This window comes from Fusarium venenatum, assembly GCF_020744135.1.
Source record: "Fusarium venenatum strain MPI-CAGE-CH-0201 chromosome Unknown EDB82scaffold_1, whole genome shotgun sequence".
NCBI lineage: Eukaryota > Fungi > Ascomycota > Sordariomycetes > Hypocreales > Nectriaceae > Fusarium > Fusarium venenatum.
The window spans coordinates 9,598,721-9,619,081 of NW_027072129.1; the positions used below are offsets into that span (position 1 = coordinate 9,598,721).

The 20,361-nt window shown below is 47.4% G+C and overlaps 5 protein-coding genes and 1 non-coding gene across 6 annotated transcripts; 4 read left to right on the top strand and 2 right to left on the bottom strand.

The window, feature by feature from the left end:
- Positions 1-87: 87 nt before the first annotated feature.
- On the top strand, positions 88-1,390 carry EDB82DRAFT_491851 (uncharacterized protein). The gene is made up of 2 exons (XM_025737342.2): positions 88-760; positions 813-1,390. The coding sequence occupies exons 1-2, from the start codon at positions 272-274 to the stop codon at positions 1,242-1,244; spliced, it is 921 nt and encodes a 306-aa protein (XP_025588065.1). The 5' UTR covers positions 88-271; the 3' UTR covers positions 1,245-1,390.
- A 326-nt stretch (positions 1,391-1,716) lies between these two features.
- On the top strand, positions 1,717-1,790 carry EDB82DRAFT_t29. The gene has a single exon. It is a non-coding gene; the product is annotated as a tRNA-Val (tRNA).
- Positions 1,791-1,855: 65 nt separating this feature from the next.
- Positions 1,856-6,887, bottom strand: EDB82DRAFT_552440 (P-loop containing nucleoside triphosphate hydrolase protein; the record flags this gene model as incomplete). The annotated part of the gene is made up of 5 exons (XM_025737331.2): positions 1,856-2,601; positions 2,652-3,889; positions 3,938-5,813; positions 5,864-6,520; positions 6,573-6,887. The coding sequence occupies 5 exons, from the start codon at positions 6,885-6,887 to the stop codon at positions 2,044-2,046; spliced, it is 4,644 nt and encodes a 1,547-aa protein (XP_025588064.1). The 3' UTR covers positions 1,856-2,043.
- Positions 6,888-13,499: 6,612 nt separating this feature from the next.
- Positions 13,500-16,292, top strand: EDB82DRAFT_101657 (WD40-repeat-containing domain protein). The gene is made up of 4 exons (XM_025737320.2): positions 13,500-13,973; positions 14,033-14,266; positions 14,323-15,412; positions 15,465-16,292. The coding sequence occupies exons 1-4, from the start codon at positions 13,751-13,753 to the stop codon at positions 16,051-16,053; spliced, it is 2,136 nt and encodes a 711-aa protein (XP_025588063.1). The 5' UTR covers positions 13,500-13,750; the 3' UTR covers positions 16,054-16,292.
- Positions 16,293-16,394: 102 nt separating this feature from the next.
- EDB82DRAFT_572739 (uncharacterized protein) lies at positions 16,395-17,252 on the bottom strand (the record flags this gene model as incomplete). Its single annotated transcript, XM_025737309.2, has 3 exons — positions 16,395-16,992; positions 17,056-17,089; positions 17,193-17,252. The coding sequence occupies 3 exons, from the start codon at positions 17,250-17,252 to the stop codon at positions 16,673-16,675; spliced, it is 414 nt and encodes a 137-aa protein (XP_025588062.1). The 3' UTR covers positions 16,395-16,672.
- A 1,492-nt stretch (positions 17,253-18,744) lies between these two features.
- EDB82DRAFT_472620 (Peroxin 13, N-terminal region-domain-containing protein) lies at positions 18,745-20,153 on the top strand (the record flags this gene model as incomplete). Its single annotated transcript, XM_025737298.1, has 3 exons — positions 18,745-18,799; positions 18,911-19,387; positions 19,441-20,153. 3 exons carry the CDS (start codon positions 18,745-18,747, stop codon positions 20,151-20,153), a joined length of 1,245 nt encoding a protein of 414 aa, XP_025588061.1.
- Between the last annotated feature and the right edge of the window lie 208 nt (positions 20,154-20,361).

Genomic DNA, 20,361 nt, shown 5'->3' on the forward strand with positions numbered 1-20,361 from the left:
AACTCTCGTATCTGGGTCGAATCTGTGAATGTTGACTGCCATATAATCCTTGATATTGTAATTGCTCTCATGACATGAGCTCTGTCTGATTGGGTCAACGTTATAAATGGAATTGAAACACAGTATCGCGTACAGTGCTATGTTCATGTTCACACCTCCACTTTATCTCAGTTGAAGCTGTGTTGAAAGTTTGGAGGGACAATCTCAAGTTCAGATTTAACCAATTATTCTACCCTCAGCTTCCACTAAACCCCCCAGCGCATTCTTCACAATGGGTTGGATATCTTCGATTCTCGGTACCGACAAGTCGGCAGACCCGCTAGCAAAACTCGATCCCAGCCTTCGTGACTTTCTCGAGAAAGAATCTCCCCTCAAATACCCAACGAGCCAGCCCACAAATCCTGCTCAAGCAGTTGAGCAGCCCAGCAATACCAATGTCGCAGTAGCGGAAACACAAGATCAAAAACCAGCTGCTCCATCAGCGAGCTTGTACAAGGATGGACGATATGCGCATCTATGGAAGAGTTACCGGCCTCTTGCCGAGATTGAAGCTGAGACAGCATCCGATCATGACAAGCTGATGAGTGTGTTGGAAGCATACAAGGAGCGAAAAGAGGCCATTGGTAAAGCTGCGTTGGAGAACTGCGCCGAGTATCAAGAAGAGTGGGTGAATTGCATGAAGCATGGAAGCTGGGAAGACCAAATGCAAATGTGCAGACATCAAGTGCGCAGGTTTGAGAGGTGCTACATGATGCAATCGGTATGTCGCCCATAATTTGTACTTCACGGTTAATCTTTCTAACCATATACAGAGATTCCTTCGTGCGTTGGGCCATGGCTCAGTGGTGGGTAGATCACCCGATATAGAGGAGGATATCCAAATGCACGCCGATGCTCTCTACCAAAAAATGCTCAAGCACGAGGAGGCAGTAGAAAAAGCCAAGACCGAAGGTCTTCCTGTTCCTGTTTTCCAGACAAAACTACCAAAGGCCAAGGACGATTCAGTCGTGCCTACGGAAGAACTCCAGCAGCAGTGGAAGGAACAGTTGGACAAGCTACCAGCTGAGGAGCGTGTGGTTGAAGAGGCTGCTCTTCGCGCTGATCTTCAGGCCAAGGCTGAGGTTGCGGGCAGCGTCCAAAAGATTTGGGAGACCCAGGCGGAGCAGAGGAAACAGAGGCAAGCAGAAGGCAACTCAACGTTTGGAGATTACATGGCTTCCCTGTTTGGGAAGTCAGGAAAATAAAATGCGTGTGGTAGAACGGAGGGACTTGTATAAAATCTGTATATCATGATGAATGCTTGATGGGAGACAGCATTACAACTGGATGCATGGTTATGTAAAACTAAACGAATTTACTTCTCATGAAAATGAAAACTGGTTATCATTCGCGTTATCTATACATTAAAGGTTGGTTGGTACATGTTTGTTGGCAATTGTGCATCTATCCTCTTTGCCAAACGACTGCATAGCTCAACCACAACAATGTAGACGATCTCAACATCAGAACACAACCTTACTAGTTTAAATACTACCAAATAATATGGTAAGTTTCATTCAGATAATACTAAAATATTTATTGTCTATCCCCGCTGGAAAGGTACTGTATTATTCACAATATTGGTTCACACCACGGAATTTACCCTGTACCAGAACAGAACCATCGCCATGCTTGGTAAAATCTCCTAAATCTCAGCGGCCGCCTCCAACAAACCTAGGTTCCTTGGTCTAGTTGGTTATGGCATCTCGTTAACACCGAGAAAGTCTCCGGTTCAATCCCAGACAGAACCACACTTTTTGTAGCATATCACTTTGATTGAGACAGAGACAACCTTTTAGAACATGTATGCGTTGCACTTTTGTGACATGTTTCGTTATTTTGAATCAATAGCTAAATCGGTGCTATCCGGAAGCTCTATAGCGAGCTGACTGTAAGAAGTGAAGTAAAACAAATATCATTGCATTTGCCATCTGAACATAGATGCAATTGCAGCCTGTGCGCAACCTTTTAATCACCCCTAAATATCGTTGCTGTTTTCTATTTTCAACCAAATATTGTCTGTCTCAACTTTTCCTTCTCTCCACTGCTATCGCACATGTCGCGGAACACGCCCTCTTGTTCCCAAAGCTCCCTGGGTGTTCCAAACTCGGCGACTTGACCATCGGAAAGAACAAGAATACGGTCAAAGTCAGCGATGGTACTCAGACGGTGTGCAATGACGATCAATGTGCTGTCAGTGAACTCCTCACGAATACTTCGTTGGATGAGTGCATCGGTAGTCATATCGACAGCCGAGGTGGCCTCGTCCAGGACCATAATCTTGGGTCGAGCTACAATGGCACGAGCCAAGCATAGAAGTTGACGCTGACCTTGCGAGAGGTTACCTCCAGATTCAGAGATGGGGCTTGAGAGGTCTCGGAAAATGTTTGTGTTCTTGACAGCAAGTGTCGATGTTGCTGCCGACGAGGGTTCATTTGCAGGCGTAGCGGGCTGAGAATCCACAAGGTGGACACGAGTCAGAGATTCGCGGAGCTCGTCGTCTGTATTATCTTCGAAAGGATCGAGGTTTGATCTGATAGTGCCCGAGAAAAGTACAGGGTCCTAGGAATGTGTTAGTTTCGTTTCGTACGATAGGCAGTGATGGCAAATACCTGAGGTATGATGGCGAGACGAGATCTCAAGCTATACAGATCAACCTTAGAGATATCCAGACCGTCAATGGTAACGCTGCCAGAACGAGCCTCCAAGAACCGGAACAAGGCAAGTGTCAGGGACGACTTTCCAGCGCCAGTGCGTCCTACAACACCGACTCTCTCATTGTTCTTAACGTCGAAAGAGATTCCTTTGAGAACAGGTGGCAGATCATATGCATATGAGACCTCCAGGTTATCAATCTTCATAGTTCCCGAAGTAGGCCACGCAGCAGGGGGCTTCTCCCCCACGAGTGACTCCATCTCAAGGTCTGTATACTCGACAACTCGCTCTGTCGCGTTCATATTCAGTTCCATAGTAGCATAGTTTCGAATTGTCCAGAGGATGCTCTCGGCAAAGTCCATTGCAAACGATAGAGTGAACCCGGCAAGCGCGGCATCCATATTGGGGCTCACAATAACAATGATACCAACAATTGTTGAGAACAGTGTACCGATGAGACCCATACGCAGGCCCATCCAGCGATTGACGAGCCACATGTAGGACGTGATGATTGCCCACGTGTCAAGTTTCTGATACATCCTGTCAATATAGACCTGAGTTTTTTTGTATCCTCGGATAGTGGACACGCCCGCAAGCGCTGCGTTGAAGAGCTCAAACACAGGAGACTTGCAGTTACTCTCAAGTCGCTTTAATGGTCGTGCACCATAAAGATATCTGTTGCCCAGAAGGGCACCGAGTCCCAGCAAGGCTATAGCCAAGGGAATGACGATACCGGAGGCAAAGAAAGCGGCGACACATACACCGACCAGAGACAAAAGGCCGGCGATGAATTGAGTCCAGTCCAAAGTGATGCGATTGTCGATAATGTTGAAATCCGACGAGAATCGGTTCAGGATTCTGCCAACGGGAACGGTATCGAGCCATCTCAGTGGAGTGTGTAGGACCGTAAACAGCATCTTCTCGAAGAGCGACCGACTCGCTTTGATTGCAAGGTAATACGCCCAGTAGAATCGGAAAGTACCAATGATTGCTGTAACAGTTGAGATTGCGATGTAGACCCACAAGTAATACTTCAGATCGTAGTGAGATTTGGTGATGCTGAGCTCAGGTGCAGAACTGTATGGGAAATGTTGGAGCGAAAAGATGGAGGCATGGCCGTGGTGTTGCTGGAGGCTGCTGGTAGAAACACTTTCGTCGACATCACCAGTCCAGATTCGGAGCCACCAGGCCCGACCTGACATTGTTAGCAAGACATCTCATACTCAGAGACTTTGAGACGTACCAAGAATTCCAATCTGAAAGCCAAGAAAGACAACTGCACATACACTCCACATAAGGGTGCCGCCACTATCCTTTAAATAAGTAAGATATACGTGCTTCTTCACCATGCCCTTTTCTCGTGCTTCTTCCTGGATAAATTGCTTCGCAGTCTTCGAAGGCACCTTCTGCAGTGGCATGTTTTCGTTTGTTTCGGTAGGGTCAGTGACAGAGACATCCTCAGAGTTGACAGCAGTAGAAGAATCTATCGTTTCGTCCTCTGAGGACTGCTGTGCGGTTTCTTCATGATGCCTGATTTCATCCAATGTCCCATCGCGAATAAAGTCAGCTACCAAACCGGAGTGCAAAGCAACGCCTTCACCGAGCTCAACAATATACTTGGCTTTCGACTGGACCAGGCCAACATGATGGGTGACAAGAATTCTCGTTCGTCCCTTGCAAATATCGCCTGTGACACACTTCTCGAAAATATGTCTACCAACGTGTGCGTCGACAGCACTAAAGACGTCATCCATAACCAAAATTTCAGCACGAGAATAGATGGCTCGAGCCAAAGTGACTCGCCACTTCTGTCCACCGCTGAGGTTGATACCATTGGCACCGAGCTCAGTCTTATCACCATCTGTAAGAATCTGCAGGTCCTTCTTCAAAGCACAGACCTCGACGGTTTTGTTGTAGCGCTCCTCAATGAAGGGCAAGCCGAACAAGATATTATCGCGAAGTGACGCACTTTCAAGCCAAGGGGTTTGTCCAACGTATGCGACAGACCCAGGGAGGATCCAGTCGCCAAGATGAGCCTGTGCATCATGTCGCTCGTGTGGAGAGACGGTCTGTGGCACGCAAACAGATCCTTCCAAGATGTCTGTCTCGCCAAGTATAGCAGAAAGAAGCAAGCTTTTCCCCGTACCAGTCTTTCCAGAGATAACGGATAGTTCACCAGCTGGGAAGCTGAAGTTCAAGTTTCTGAGGATGAACCTGTCTTCATCAGACTTCTCATCGTCCTCAGGCCAAGCGATGCTCGCATTTTCAAAGCCCACCTCCGTTCCTTCGGACAACGTGTGCTTCATCTCAGGACCGTTGAGGTACGTCTGGATTCGATTGAGAGAAACATAAGTATCCACTCCCATTGTGATAAGTTCCGGCAGTACGCCCAGGGAGACCTCTAAAGCTTTAAAGATCCCAATACTAACGAAAGCGACCGATGGTTGAAGTTGACCGTTGATAATAGCATAGACGGCAAGAGATGTCGCGGCAAGGAGAATGGGGCTGATGACCCAGCATCCAAAAAGACCAGTGTCAACGATAAAGAGTCCCCAGAGGGTCTTAAGTTCCCTCTCTCTCATAGTCAGGATGCGCTTCTCCCAGCGGCTTTCGAGCGCGGCAAATTTAATCTGCCTCATACCAAGCAAAGCTTCATTCACCACGGCAAGCTTTTCATCACGAAGCTTCATCAGCTTGTCTGACCTTCCAAGTAGTTCTTTAGAAAAGTAAGTATTAGCAGGAAGAGTGAGACCCCAGGCAAAAAATCCGGCTGTAAAGGGGACCCATCCAATCAGGCGGACTAGGAAGAAGGAAAAGAAAAACAATTTGAAGATGCTGTTAAAAATCAGAAATTGGTATCCTGTGTAACTTGAGATTCGTAAAGTATCGATGCCGACAAGGTTCACGATGGCTTGTCGAGACTTGAGGGAGCCTTCGTCAGATTCGTCCTCCTTTTTCTTATCAGGCGTTTCCTGAGATGCGTCTAACTCCTTTGACTTCTCTGCCGACTTTACATTCTTGCGTCGAAGTGATTTTTCAAATATGAGCGTTGAAAGCTGAGACCGAATAGGCAAAGCGATACATGCAAACGAGTACCAAAATGCCCATCCCTCAACCCACTTTGAAACGAATTAGTATCTTTACATGGAATCGAACAAGAGAAACTCACAGCATCCAGAAGGTTAAAACCGGCCATGGCAAATACCAATACCCAGAGTTCCAGGTTCGACGATCCAGATAGTCCTATATCTCGTTGTTCGAGGATATTGATGACTCGCAACATGGCCCAAAAAGGCAGAAGAGCCAGGAGGTTTCGAACTGTAGTGATAGAAAACTGGAAGAAAAATGGACCTTTGTAGGCCCAAAGCACCGAGCGAAAGAGGCTGTTCTGAGGCTTGGACACAAACCAGTCTTCTTTTAGACCTGCAGCTCGAAGAGTCCTGTCTGGGTAAGGGACATCACTTGTGTCGAGATCATTCTTCTGGGTCGCAACACGAAGAAGAGGGCTAATCCATGACCAAGTATAGCGGTTGAAGGCAGATACGGTCCATTGGCCGTCAACTTTGAGGTCTTCAATAAAAACATCAGGCCGACGTGGAAGCAATACACTGAAGAAGCCGAGGAGGATGACAGCCCCAACGTTCACAGCACGAAGGACCAAAGGAGCGGTGTTCTTATGGGAACCATACTGAGCTTCCTTGGTCAACTGAGCCACAGCAATAGCGGCAACGGTAATCGAAGACAACAGGAGCCAGAGTCCAAGGTCGTGAACTTTTACAGGCGAATGATGAGCACTCAACGAAATGGCATGGATGGCAATCAGAAGCTGTTTAGAAGCGTCAGCCTCACTTGAAAATAACCAAGCTCGAGCTACTCACCCAGGCGCCAGTAAGAAGCCAGTTCTCGAGCAACAGTTCATTTGAAGAGCTGTGAAGCGATGACAATACTGATACGGCGATTGACGTTCCCAGACCTGTGGCGGATGAGACCAGAATCAAGATCTTGGGTAATCGGTTTGAAAAAGCGGCAATGCTTTCTGGTGTGCTTTTCCCATCGATATCTTCATAGAAGTTATCCTTGGGGGTTCGCTTACGCAGTTGATCGATAACTGCGACTAGGGCGGGTGCAGTAGCCAATGCTACAAGACCAAGGCCTGTGCCGGTCAGAACAACATCAAGGTTATCGACAACCATGATGATGGATGTGCAATGCCGTAAATGGAGCGCTCTGGAAGGCAATGGCGCGAAACGCCAGATGGCGATGTCTGTCGTTGCCCGCTCTTATGACAGTTATCCTTGGCAGGCTGTTGAAATCTTGTGAATGGACACCAGAAGCAGTCGCCAGTTAGATCAAGATAGAAACGAAGGGGAGGAAGAAGTTGGATGCAGGAGAAAGTGGCAAGGATTCAACAGTCTTTATAAAACCCTCTCAGGTAAGTCATATTTCGTACATGTAATAAATAAGCTGGCTGATGCTGCTCCTAGGATCTATGGAAAAAAAGACGGGACCCATAGTATGTTGCCGTATTCCGTGTTCGGGTGGATTGAGTCAACGAAACAAGACGCCAGAAGGACAGGGTTAGATAATCGAAGGTTTGTGTTTTAAACAGCCGCTCGACCAGGGTCGTGCATGGGCGAATTGAGGGGTGCTGTAGGGATAAGAGATGGGTTGCTTGAGATATCGCCTGTAAGAGTGTATCATCATGGGGGTTGGGAAGCTAGGTTAGTAAATTTGAAAAGTTCCTCTAGAAGAAAACGACTGCCTGTGACTCTTCGCGGCGAGGCATCAATGATCCACAAAGAGTATGGTGGGGTTCTACTGCAAGGTATGATGTGCAGTGCGTCGATGCAAGCAGATTGTAAAAATTATCTTGGTCAAGTAACAAGTGTACCTCCATGTACAGCATTATGAACAACTCGACACCGGGATTATCGGGCAATGTCTTTTGACGGAGCTCTTCATTGTGTCCCTTGTGTTAGTTAACAAGAGCAAAGTGAGGCCGGCATTCAGACCGCTCGTCAGCCACCATGATGAGTGACAATGCAGGGTCTTTTCGAGCTGACCAATCCAGTAAGGGAGTGTGCGATCCTGCGCCGTTGGCGGAGACTACGTCTATACAAACTGTATCCAAGACCGCCGTGATAAGCAGCCATCTCGAGTGGCAGTGACGGCAGAGATAGGCAGTATAGTTGATGCCTTGGGAAGCGTGTAATTTCTTCCAGGCACCATGATCTTTTGTATGTATCTGCCTGGTATTAGTCTGGATATAATGGAGAATCCTCTGAATCTGGAGAGTCTCTGCCAAGAAGGTGAATGTTATTGTTTGACGTAGGTACGGAAAAAGTTGTAAGATGCAAAAAGTCCGGGCAGGTCAGGCTAACCCCCACTTGGTGCCAGTGCAGTGGAACTGAACCGTCCCCGGGATGGTTTGGCCCGTGCATTGCTTAACCGGGCATTGGAAGGTGGACCCGGCCAGCCATTTAAGGAAGGACCTCCAATAATCTGACTACATCACTCCACTGAGCTTGATAAGCAACGGTTTGAGAACCACCGTGCAAAGCAGATATGTAGGTAGGTAGTTTACCTTGTTGGTTTGAAACTAAGCAAGCATCCTGCGGTTTGGACTAGGTTGATACAGTATGATTCCTATGAGTAAATAGCAAAATCTTAGATATAGGATATTCATGTATGGCAGTCGACTGATTCTCTAACAAATCGTTGATCGAGCAAATAGGTCAATGCCATCCTGTACATCGAGAACGGCCGCCCTCTCAGCATTAACTTACTTGATCGGCAACTCTGCCTAAGCCCTATTCTCTTTTTCAACCCCTCAACAAACCATGCAAAGATCTTATAACGGCGTGACTCACCAGGCAACTCAACTTGCTGCATGAGATAGCACAATCGTGTCACTTGAAGACATGCATTGTATTATCTGAGGTTTGAGGATGGTACAAACCAGGAAAAACTGTTGAAGATGCCAATGATTCATAACAACAGCTCATAGGCATTCGGAGGCCTCGCCATTTGCTTGTCGCCATTTGTTTTTGAGCGTTAAGTTGAGGATGCTTTCTGAGATGTTGACTCATGGCTATATACTTGACCATTTCGCTTGATAATATTCTTTAGAATATTGATAAATCTGAAGCTATAAACTGAGGAGATCACGATGGGAATCTACTTTGTTAATCGCTATTATCGATGTCCACAATGATAGGAATAAGGGAAGCTTCAGACAGACAATCAGTACCAGGTAAATCACTATTTCGTACTTACACCAAGTTGGGCCGGCTGCATCAATACATCTCAACTATGCAGGTCGCACTAATACCGTCAGTTTTCAAAAGCGGTCAAAGCATAACTAAATGGTTAATGTACACCCAGTTCCACGTAAGTGCCCAGGAATCCAAAATGGGATGCACTATAATCTGACAAAACTCGACTTACACCGACAGCAGCTGCACTGTATCAGTAGGCCCCTGAGAGGGAATACGGCCAAAATATGTAGCATTCACTAAATACAAGTGCAAGGTCATATCATCTTTTCGCCAAGTTATTGTGTGGGTTCTCTTGGTTCTATAATAAAGATTGGCTTGCTTAACCTCCTGTTGGCTTGCTTGAAGACTAGTGAAACTGAAAAGTCATAAACACTGGTAGGTGGATTCCATCAGCGACTGAGAATGTTCCTTCAGTACCCTTTGTAGGACCAGATTAATTTGCAGATACGGTTGTTTTTAAAGAATTGATTTGTTTGCCCGGCTTGTTCTTCCCCGACTGGAGAGACGTGGAAACAGATTGTAGTTACCTTGGTAGGTCAGTAGCTATTGTATAACCTGTAATTGTCTTTTAAATGCAATGTCGGTGTTGCTACCATATCAGGATCTCCCTATAATCAGATATTAACTGATAATAGCTATCGGTTGCATCTAGAAACTGACTTTTTCTTACGCAGTCCCCATGGATTCGGTATCCAAGACGATCAAGATGACATTAAACTTCATTGAAAGGCTTATAAAAATACAAAAGCACTTGGATATGGAATAACTCACCCATAAGAAACGCACTGTGGCCGCTTGTCAATTCTGTCATGTGCACAAGGTAAAGTGTTACAACGTTCGTCAAGCACGTAGGTAGCTTCTGTGTACGACAAAAGGCCAAATGCGTTTACCAAGACTTTGAGGTAAATATAGGGGACGAGACCTTAGAGTAATAAACTTGAGACTGTGGGTTGGATCAAAAGAGATTATTCAGAATATCGATGGCTCCAAAGCATTGCCGTTACTGAACATATATATGCTTGCAACTATTTGAACTCCTCGAACACAGACATCCGCAAGCCCATGAACAAAATAATCTGGCAGTATTGGGTATCAAATACTTGCATCAGCACAAATACAACTTGAAGAATTTAGATGACTCCTGTTTACGTCTATACATTGCGAGGTTACATGACAATGGCCAGCGCTTTACAATATCGCCTTGTGATCACGAATCATTTCTTCTAAATCCAAGACGAGAAAACAGAAATGAGCAGATTCTTGGTAGTAAGGATAAGTATGGAAAAGTTAGTTCTTGTCCTGCTGTATCTCCAGTTCTTTCCGCATGTTCATCCTCGAAGCTTTGTCTGAACGGGCACCAACTTATTATCTATGCTTGTGCTATAAAGGATGGTGGATTGACACGGGAATTCTCATTTTATCTAATGATAAGCTGATTTCTCTGAATCCGTTGCACCTAACCAAGTTGAGATATTAGTATATGCTCTAGCTGAGTATACCTGCCCATGAGTAAGGCCCGTTGGATATCTGGCGCAGTTATCTCAGTAGCTATACTCTGATGCTGTGCTGGATTAGATCGTCTTTAGGAGATACCGCTGGGGGTTTTCAGTATTCCCAGTTGGCGATGAAATACAGAAGTGTGCTCCCTGTCCGTCAAGAGTATGTTTCTATGCGCAACAAGCATATTCTCGACTTGAGACACATCAAGATCAACAAGGTCAACGAACTCGAGTGTCATTTCGAGAAAATAGCAATAACAGTACACCTTCAAACCCCTCTGACTCCTTTAATAAGGACCTGTACAGAAAAAACGCGACCCGACAGGAATCACATGAGATGCGGAAGCCTCTTAAACAAGATCACTAACATGGCTGTGTCAATCATGGAACTCGGCATTTATTGACATGACCAGCCAATTTCCAGTGAACGTTGAGCACATTCAGTATTGGTGTCTTTCTTCAACTCGAAGGTCAACTTCAGTTCTGGTCATGTGGCCATTTCCACCTGAAGCTCAAGAAACCCTCTTGTAATGATCCGTCAACTCGGCGCTTAGTATTCTCATGGTTTCTCTTTAGATAGTTCCCGATGGTCAACGGGGAAAACGCTAGTATCCCCAAACATGGAAGCTCTAGCTCAGTATATATTGACATGATATATCATCAGAGGGCGATATCCAGCGCATTTGTTCAGTGGGAGATCTTGAAACTATCGAGAACCCTTCGGATGGCATCCGATCCACCATAATCGCAACCGCCTCTCTCTCTCTCTGGTATCGAATTCGCTTAGTTAGACTCCTCTTTCATACCTACGTAGCCTTGTTTGAGATCCCAACGACCGGCCAATGCAACTTTAATCCGATAGGACAGGTTCCATCTTCAACACTGTTATCCTTATTACCACAGCTCGTTAACTATGTGCCGGCCGATCAAACCAGATCCAGCCACGACCATGAGGAATTCTCACAATCGGGGTGTTTGACGCTGCGCATTGCTACGTGTGTTGGTCAAAGAATCATGCATGGTAAGTCCATTGCTTGCCTGAAAGAACCAAGGAGAGGCGGTTGACCAGGAAACAGCCGTCTAAGAGATGCAGAACACCTCGTCACACCTATCGTAAGCAGGGTTAACGCAACAGTAACGAGATTGCAGTTCACAATGACGAGAGTGGCCAAGCAACACTGAGTCACGGTTTAGAGCTGAGAGCTGAGAACAAGTATCATGTACAAAGAATAATTTACACGGGTGGACCTGGTTATCAACCCTGTTGTGTTTTTACTATAGGTGTACAACAAGTCAATCATTGTTGGAGGATTCTGACAACAGAACAACAGGACCCATTGCAGTCTCCATAGTGATTGGAATTCAGGCCATTGGCAACTCGCAGATGATCAGGCTGTATAATATGATTGGCTCTGCAATTCAAGCCTAACATGTATGCAACATCCAACTTTCAGCTGGTAATAGAAGGTCATGTCTTAACTTTCTCCTGGTGTATAAATTCCCCCACTTAGTTAGCATGTTCATTTTGACTGACATCAGTTGGCTCAAATGTAATACGAGAAACTGCTGCTGATCGGAGCTAATATATAACAAGTCTTTTGTTGGCTTGATGAGCTTTGTCTAGTACGTATTCGTGAAGTCAAGAGTCTTTCAGAAGGGAGCCATGGTTCAAAGCAAATGCCGCAGGGTACACAGTACTGTAAAAGAAACATGGATCCATGTTCACAAAGGCAGCCAACCGGAATCGAAACACTTGTTTTACATGTCTTGTCCTGTCCCTTTGTGTTTCCAGCTGCTGATTTCTGTTCTTTTATTATCGGATGTTCCCATATACTGACGCTAACTTCCATACGACGGAGGTAAGACAAGACGCTGTAACAACGGCAGGATAAAGTGTCAAGGCCGCATTAAAGTTTATGTCATTTTGATGAATCAATTTTTTTTCGTTTCGTAACTGTATTTCTAGTCCTTGTCTAATGTGTTGTGATACTCACCTCCTTTCAGGGCTGATGAGCTTTGGCCCCCATCAGTTGCCTCCTCTCTACCAGGCTTGGTACTACCTACCGCAGGTATGATGATGATGTTGGATGCCCTAGTCCGTGTCAGCGCCTGATAATGGAACCGTCCAGTCCATAGGATCCTGGCAGAAGAGACGGTCTTGTTCAGTAGACGTGGTATGTTCCAGTGAATATTTAAATACCTTGCGAGGCACCGGATCGTGATGCTGTACTCAGCAAGGTTTAACAACTCCTTGGTGCAGCGCTTGGCTGCGGCGCAACTGTGTTGGGATTGGATCCTGTAGACTGTGTGCCCACTGAGACCCAGCGTTAAATCTGACCCGACTTGCCTGAGCCTGACTAGAGTACCTGACATTGAGTGCATTGCATTGCCCTGCCTTCCCCCCTCGTGACATGCATCTTTTACGCTGCTCTCTATTGGATCAAGGCCCCCTCGTTAGCCAGCCTATGTATGTGATCGCCCGCGCATCCGCCGCAACTTTACTAGGCAAATGCAACTAAATTTGAAGTAAAAACTTCCACCTACAGCGCCCTGCATAGGCCAAACACTCTGTGCCTCGTGCCTTGTTCCTATGACGGGAGAGTGCCCGAGATTTGAATTGGTTACAGCAAGTGTCAGAGTGAGAATTGTAAGTACTAACTCAAGGAAAGTAGGTGTCGGAATAAACCTCACTCGTGCCGTTTACTCCTCTTTTCCACCCCTTCTTCGCTTTCGCTTCTTTCACATGTCCCCTTTCTTGTTGTACCGAAGTCAATAAATCAAAAACCAACACTCAACTCGTCTATCGATCTCTACCTACTACCTGCACTATCTTACTTTGTCTTTCCCCCCCTTAGTTCGTACAGCACCTAAACAGCTTGGCATCCGCCTTAGTACACCTGCTACTAATCAAAGCCTTCTAAAAAGGTCCACACCAGCTCCAGCCTGGAGCTCTCCACCATCAAACTTCCATGCCTGACCCGTTGTTACTCTACTACAGAACCCATTAGTCTACTACCGGTTTGCCGATTCTCATCCATCACTGCCGATACCATCGATAATACCTAGCTATCAAAAGAAAAAAGAGTCCACTTTCGTTCTTGACTTTCTTTTGCTTCTCTCAATTTCCACCTCTGCGTCTTCACCTTTATCGACTCCCTTCATACTCAAACAGTGTGGGAGTAATTGAGCTCTTCCTGTCTCTTCTCCCACAGCCTCTCTAGGCCTCTCCCTACCTATGCAGCTTCCATCGTATCCTGATCAACCAAACGAACCGTCGCGATGAAAGCCGCTCCTCTCATCATCAATTGGCACGACCAAAATGCCCCCGTATATTCAGCTCACTTCGAACCCGCTGGAAAGGGTCGTTTAGCTACAGCTGGTGGTGACAACCATATCAGAATATGGAAGGTTCAAGTTGATGGCGAGGACCGAAAGGTCGAATACCTTTCAACTCTTTCCAAGCACAACCAGGCCGTCAACGTTGTTCGCTGGGCACCCAAAGGTTAGTCTATACTAATGATTTCTTTTCCTTCCGCTTTTTGCTAACATTCTTCTTTCTAGGCGAGCTTCTAGCCTCTGCTGGCGATGATGGCAACGTGATTCTCTGGGTACCAAGCGAAACGCCCCAAACAGCTTTCGGTTCCGATGCCCCAGAAGACAAGGAGTCATGGCGAGCGAAGCATATGTGTCGATCTAGTGGTGCAGAGATCTATGATTTGGCCTGGTCTCCTGACGGCGTGCATTTCATGATCGGCAGCATGGATAACATTGCGCGAATCTACAATGCTCAGACAGGTCAGCAGACGACCACAATCAATTCGATACCCGGCAATCTCTAACACAACGAATAGGTACTTTGGTGCGCCAGATCGCTGAGCACAGCCATTATGTCCAGGGCGTTACCTGGGATCCCCTTAATGAATACATTGCGACTCAATCATCCGATCGATCCGTTCATATCTACTCTCTCAAGACCAAGGATGGCCAATATACACTCAGCGCAGATGACAAGACTCCTAGACTTGCCAGCCATATCAAAGCCGATCTTCCTCCCCGACGAATCTCATCCAGTAGTCCTGCTCCCCCCGACTTTGGACATCGCTCTTCGCTCTCAGTCCTCGACCCCCCACCTTCTATTGGATCACCTGTGCCTTCTGCACCGGGTACGCCCACCTCGTTTGCGCTCCCTATGAACCCCCCGAGTGTAGTCAGCCACAGTCGCCGGTCTTCGTTTTCCTCTCGACGATCTGTGTCGCCGGCGCCGTCTATGCCTCTCCCTGCAGTCATGCCTATGGAACCTTCTCCAAAACCTTCCTCGGCTATCAGTAGTGGCATGGGAATGAAGAATGCCAACCTCTACGCCAACGAGACCCTGACATCCTTCTTTCGACGTCTCACTTTTACGCCAGACGGCAGCTTGCTGCTGACTCCGTCTGGACAATACCAAAACCAGCATCAGGCTGAGAGAGACGCGAAGCCCACCTACGAGGTGATCAACACTGTCTATATCTACACGCGTGGTGGTATCAACAAGCCTCCAATCGCCCACCTGCCTGGCCACAAGAAGCCGTCCGTTGTGGTTAAGTGCTCGCCTATATTCTACACGTTGCGCCAGTCTCCTCCGGTGACACGGAATATCACCATTGACACCTCTTCCTCTGAAGAGCCTATCCCAGCTCTTCCGGAGCCTCTTTCTAAACCATCACCGGCTCCCTCGATCATGGAACCACCCCCTCCACCAGCGAACACATCTGAAATTAAGCCATCAGGTATAGATGCGGCGTCAACCACACCGGGCCCGAAGCCTGCGTTTTCGCTTGCTTATCGTATGGTTTATGCAGTTGCTACACAAGATTCGGTTCTTCTTTACGATACCCAACAAAAGACTCCTATCTGTGTTGTTAGCAACTTGCATTGTGCTACATTTACTGACTTGGCATGGTAAGTTGAACTGCCACTCAGATGGTTAAAAGTATACTAATAAATCGACTAGGTCGAGCGATGGCCTGACCTTGATGATCTCCTCATCTGACGGATTCTGTTCTACTCTATCATTTGCAGCTGGGGAACTGGGTGAAATCTACAAGGGCGAAGTTGGTCCTCCTAAGCCTCAAACAACTGCCTCGTCCAACCAGAGTACCCCTCTGCCTACGCCAACAAATGCGTTTGCACCGCCTTCGCCATTTCCCAACGGCTCACATCATCAACATCGCAACTCAGCGAGCTCACTCACGGCACCTTCTCCCCCTCAGTCGGCTTCGATTGCTTCTCAGCGCCCGTCGTCTCCTGCAAGATCGAATTCGACATCATCAGTTGCCACCATCACCACGCAGGCCAGTACTGTGCCTGCTACTGGAGTAGTTACCAACCCGACTCTTATTTCTGGCAACGTTCCAGGCATTGCTGCAGCAAATTCGGGTAAGGTGACGGGTGTGCCATTGACTACACCCCCTGAAACACCCCGAAGTGCCAATGCTACCGTTGCGGGCAACAAGCGTGAGGCAAGCGAGAGCGAGAAGGAGGACGCCAAGGAGCCTAAAAAGAGGCGAATTGCACCAACCCTTGTGGAGCCCAAGAGTTGATCTGACTCTTTTGGAAGAATGTGTAATACTGTGCGTTGAAAAGGGTGTTTTGTTTGTTTGTTTATGCAGTGTTCATTCGAAAACGGAGTGGCTCGGTCTACGGTCATGAAAATCCGTGATTTAGCAAGCATGGAAAGGCGTTCAACGAGTCTGATTAAGATGGACTGATTTAAAGCGTATCGCAACTACTAGGAAGTTGTCTGGGTCAACCTACAGGGTAGGATCTTTGTCAGGTATGAGTGAGGTAGACGAGCTATACAACCATGCACATGCACAGCAAAGGGGGGCGTGGCATTGTGCCTGAGTATTTATATAGTGTAAACAATAAAATTTGACAAAAATGTCTCGGTGCTTCTTCGTTTGCCTTTTGAAATATTGGTTTAATACTGGTTTCAACCTTTACGCTGAACAAACTGTTCAACGTCCTCATCTTGGAGGATGTCGGCGCCTTGCCGATGGTATTAGAAGCCCCTGGATATGCATTCGTCTTACGGACCTCTTCGTCTTCTAGTTCGCGTATCTCACGCTCCATGGCTGAGAGGCTTTCTGCGTTGGCGTCTGCATCAGCGATCGCAGGAATATCCTCACTTTCGTCCTCCTCACTCGTCCCATGACGTATCTAGGTTCGCATGCGGGGACGTCTTCGTTTCCGAGGCGTGCTCCCACTTTTCCGTCTACCAGCGATATCTTCTGACTTGGTCAAGCGAAGGTTCAAGACGTAAGGATCAGGTAAGTGAGATCCGTGCAAGCGGATACGGATTTTTCGGCTCTGAAAAGCTTCGTGTAGAAGAGCTTGTGGTGTTGATGTAAGGGATGATGCTGGTGAAGATGGCGGTGATGATGGATCTTCAGATGGTGAGTTTTTGCTTTTTCGCTGCAGGATACTATAAGTTCCCGTGTCCCATATGAGAAGAGAACCAGTTGAACTTGAGGCGGTTTCTATGGGATGGTTCTAAGCATGGGGATTAGCATGCATGTCAAGAAGGGGAGTTGTTCGCATACTCATAGGCAGTGTATTCGTGTCTCGGTTGCGTTCCTATTCAACCGCGTAGAGTTTGGGTCACCTGGAAGTCCATACATGATGGCCCAACTAACACTACTCGTTCCGTTGATTTGAAGGCGGAGATCATAGTGCGTACCTGCAACAGGATGGTTATGCTGATGGATGACAAAATGAGCACCCTGAAGACTCCCAGCATTGGCGGTGTACAGTGACGCATATTCAGATATTGACACTGCTGTTGGCGAGATGGTTCTTAAAATGAGAAAGGTGATCATCTACAGTAACTGAGCCAGACTCTATATCCGCGGTTGCTGGTGATTTTGATTTTGAAGGCGATATTGAGCCTAGGGACCATTCAAGGTTTCGTTTCTTGATGAACGGGTTTGGTATTAGACCTGGGCTTGGTGGTCGTTTTCCTGTCATAGTGTTATTGTTTTTGTTGTTGTTGCTGTGTTGATATTGGGTTATTAGACGATGATTGGCTATAGAGCTATCATCTTTGCTTTTTATAGGTTGTTATCATTGTCAGCCTCTCATGAATGTTACAACACTGATATAATTGGACTTTATACGTGGGCCTTCTCATATAGCGTAGTGACTCTGTGTAAAGTTGTATAAGTCGTAGACCCTATCGATAAAATCTTCATTCCATAGGTTCTAAGTATTTGCAGAAGCATACATTAAACCATGGTTTTCAGGCACACAACCATTATATCGTTTTGAATTATGACGAGGTGCATGGAAAGATGCATTGTATTGACGTAAAACCGATAAGATCACCAACAGTCAATGGAGGTGCCGAAAGCTTGTGGCGAAACGAGAAAGCCTCAGCGTCACATGGAAAGTTTTCAGCCGGTTGACCCAACGGACAAAACCAACCGGTTTCTGAAGAAGTGAGAGAAATGTGGCTGCAATTAACAACCAGCATGACCGAAGTGCCAATACCATCATAGCATGTTAGCCCAAGAGAATAGGAATAATGTTTAGACTTTAAACAATCATGATAAATCCCCAGTTTGCGGCAAGCACTCTGTCTGCACTCTTACTTCCTCAAAGGGTAAAAATAACGAATGTACCTAGGTAGGAAGGCGGCAGGCGGGGCCCAGACTCTAACCTGCCGAGGTCTGGCTCCTGCTTTTCCGTCCCCATCTCGTGTCGCCCCCGGATTTTTCTTCCTTAAACTTGGACGCGCCTACCTCCAGTTCACAGGTCCAGGGTCCACTATTTTTGTCTCTAATCAACTCAATCTTTCTCGGCTTTTCTCTTGCGACATCCCTCTCCTTGCTCTTCCATCTCATCCTTTCGTGCCCACGCCTGTCGCGATCACAATCATTCTCAGCGCTGCGACGACTTGACCTTTTAATCTTATCATCGCTCACGGCGGCACTTTTGCCCGTATTCCGAGGCAACTCCGTTGCCCCCGCGCGCCGTTTGAACGCTAAACTGGGGGTTGCATATAACCACGGAGTCAGTCTCCGATCTTGTGTCCGGTACACTTCCCGAGGTCCACCACTCAGTGTCACGAGGAGTGCCAGACAACCAAGCAGAGTCAACACCTCAAAGAGGCTCAACAGATTAGACGAAAGGACTCCTGGCATTACGATACCGCTGTTCGGTAATTCATTGTCCGGCCCCGGCCTCAATCCCCTTCCTCCCTACGACAACACCCATCATCACATCACTATCCAATGGCTTCTCCACCTAAGCCCTGGGAGCAACCTGGCGCGGCTGCGACTGCTGCTGGTAAGTCGCGATCAAATTCCTTCTTCATTCCTTCCCTATCACGTTCCATGTCAATCGCCTGCGCCTGATCCATCGCCTCCAAGCGCTCGCCTGCTAAGTAGTGACATTCAGTCCCTTCCATCTCTCCCTCAGTCGCATCGACCGTCGATTCATCCGACGCCCCTCCAGTCCCTAACCGTCCTGCTTCTCTCACCTCAACCGTCAATCAGAACGCTGCCAACTACAGCCGAATGAATTCCTCACCATACGGCTCCATGGGCGGCTCCATGGGCGGCGCTTACTCGTCGCCCTATTCCAGCCCCTACTCGCGATTTGGGATGAGCGGAATGGGCGGCATGGGCGGCGGCTATGGTAGCATGTACGGAGGAGGATATGGTGGTTATGGAGGAGGCATGTACGGCGGCGGCATGGGTGGTGGCATGTATGGTGGTGGCATGGGAATGCCTGGCGACCAAAACAGCTTGACAAACTCGTTCAACAACAGTACACAAGCTACTTTCCAGATGCTTGAGGGCATTGTCACGGCCTTTGGTGGTTTTGCGCAGATGCTCGAAAGCACTTACATGGCCACTCACTCTAGCTTTTTTGGTAAGTTATTACCGGCCCGTTGGTCAAAACGCCGTTTTACTAACATCTGCTAGCTATGGTCTCTGTTGCTGAACAATTTGGTAACTTGAGAGATACTTTGGGTTCAGTATTGGGCATCTTCACTTTGATGCGATGGATCCGAACTTTGATCGCTAAGATCACTGGTCGCCCGCCGCCTGCCGATGCGACTGCTCTCACACCGGCTGCCTTTGCTCGTTTCGAAGGCCGCAGTATTGGTCCCGATGGTAACCCTCTTCCTGCCAAGGCCAGCAGGAAGCCTCTCATTTTCTTTGTTCTGGCCGCGTTCGGTATTCCTTATCTCATGTCCAAGATGATTAGATCACTTGCTGCTTCACAAGAACAGGAGCAGAGGCGTCTCCAAGCACAGGCCATTGAATCACAGCAGCCCGTCGACCCCTCCAAGCTCGAGTTCTGCCGACTTACCTTCGACTTCCTGCCTCAGCCCAACACCGGCATGGAACTTGAGGCTCGCAAGGGCGACCTCGTCGCTGTTCTCAACAAGAATGACCCATCCGGTAACCCCAGCGAGTGGTGGCAATGCAGGGCTCGCGATGGCCGCCAAGGTTATCTACCCTCTACCTATCTCGAGGTCATCAAGCGTCCTGCGCAAGAGCCCAAGAAACTCAAGGCCGCCCCTAGCGAGAGTAGCCGCACAAACTCATTGACAAGTTCAACCATGCGCCCTGAAGATGGCAAGGAGTATGCTTCAGCCAACGGCATGCAGAGGAGCCACTTCTACTCATAAAACTTGCTTGCAACGCATTGGAAACGTCGATAATAACATGTGAGGACGAAAGTCTGTACGATTCTGTCTTTGATAGGGCGGGTTGCATTTGGTGATTGGATTATAAAAGTCATCACGGAGTTGTGGTTGGGTTTTCTTACGCATTAATTCCTAGCGTTTGGGTTCATTATGTCTTGCGACATTCAGGGAGGTACAATCCCGGAAAGAT

Excerpts from the sequence above, each read along its gene's own strand:
- EDB82DRAFT_491851 (XM_025737342.2), top strand. The coding sequence starts at position 272 with ATGGGTTGGATATCTTCGATTCTCGGTACCGACAAGTCGGCAGACCCG. Across the intron at positions 761-812 it reads GGTGCTACATGATGCAATCG|AGATTCCTTCGTGCGTTGGG; the intron begins GTATGTCGCCCA and ends AACCATATACAG.
- EDB82DRAFT_101657 (XM_025737320.2), top strand. The coding sequence starts at position 13,751 with ATGAAAGCCGCTCCTCTCATCATCAATTGGCACGACCAAAATGCCCCC. Across the intron at positions 14,267-14,322 it reads AATCTACAATGCTCAGACAG|GTACTTTGGTGCGCCAGATC; the intron begins GTCAGCAGACGA and ends CACAACGAATAG. Across the intron at positions 15,413-15,464 it reads ACATTTACTGACTTGGCATG|GTCGAGCGATGGCCTGACCT; the intron begins GTAAGTTGAACT and ends TAAATCGACTAG.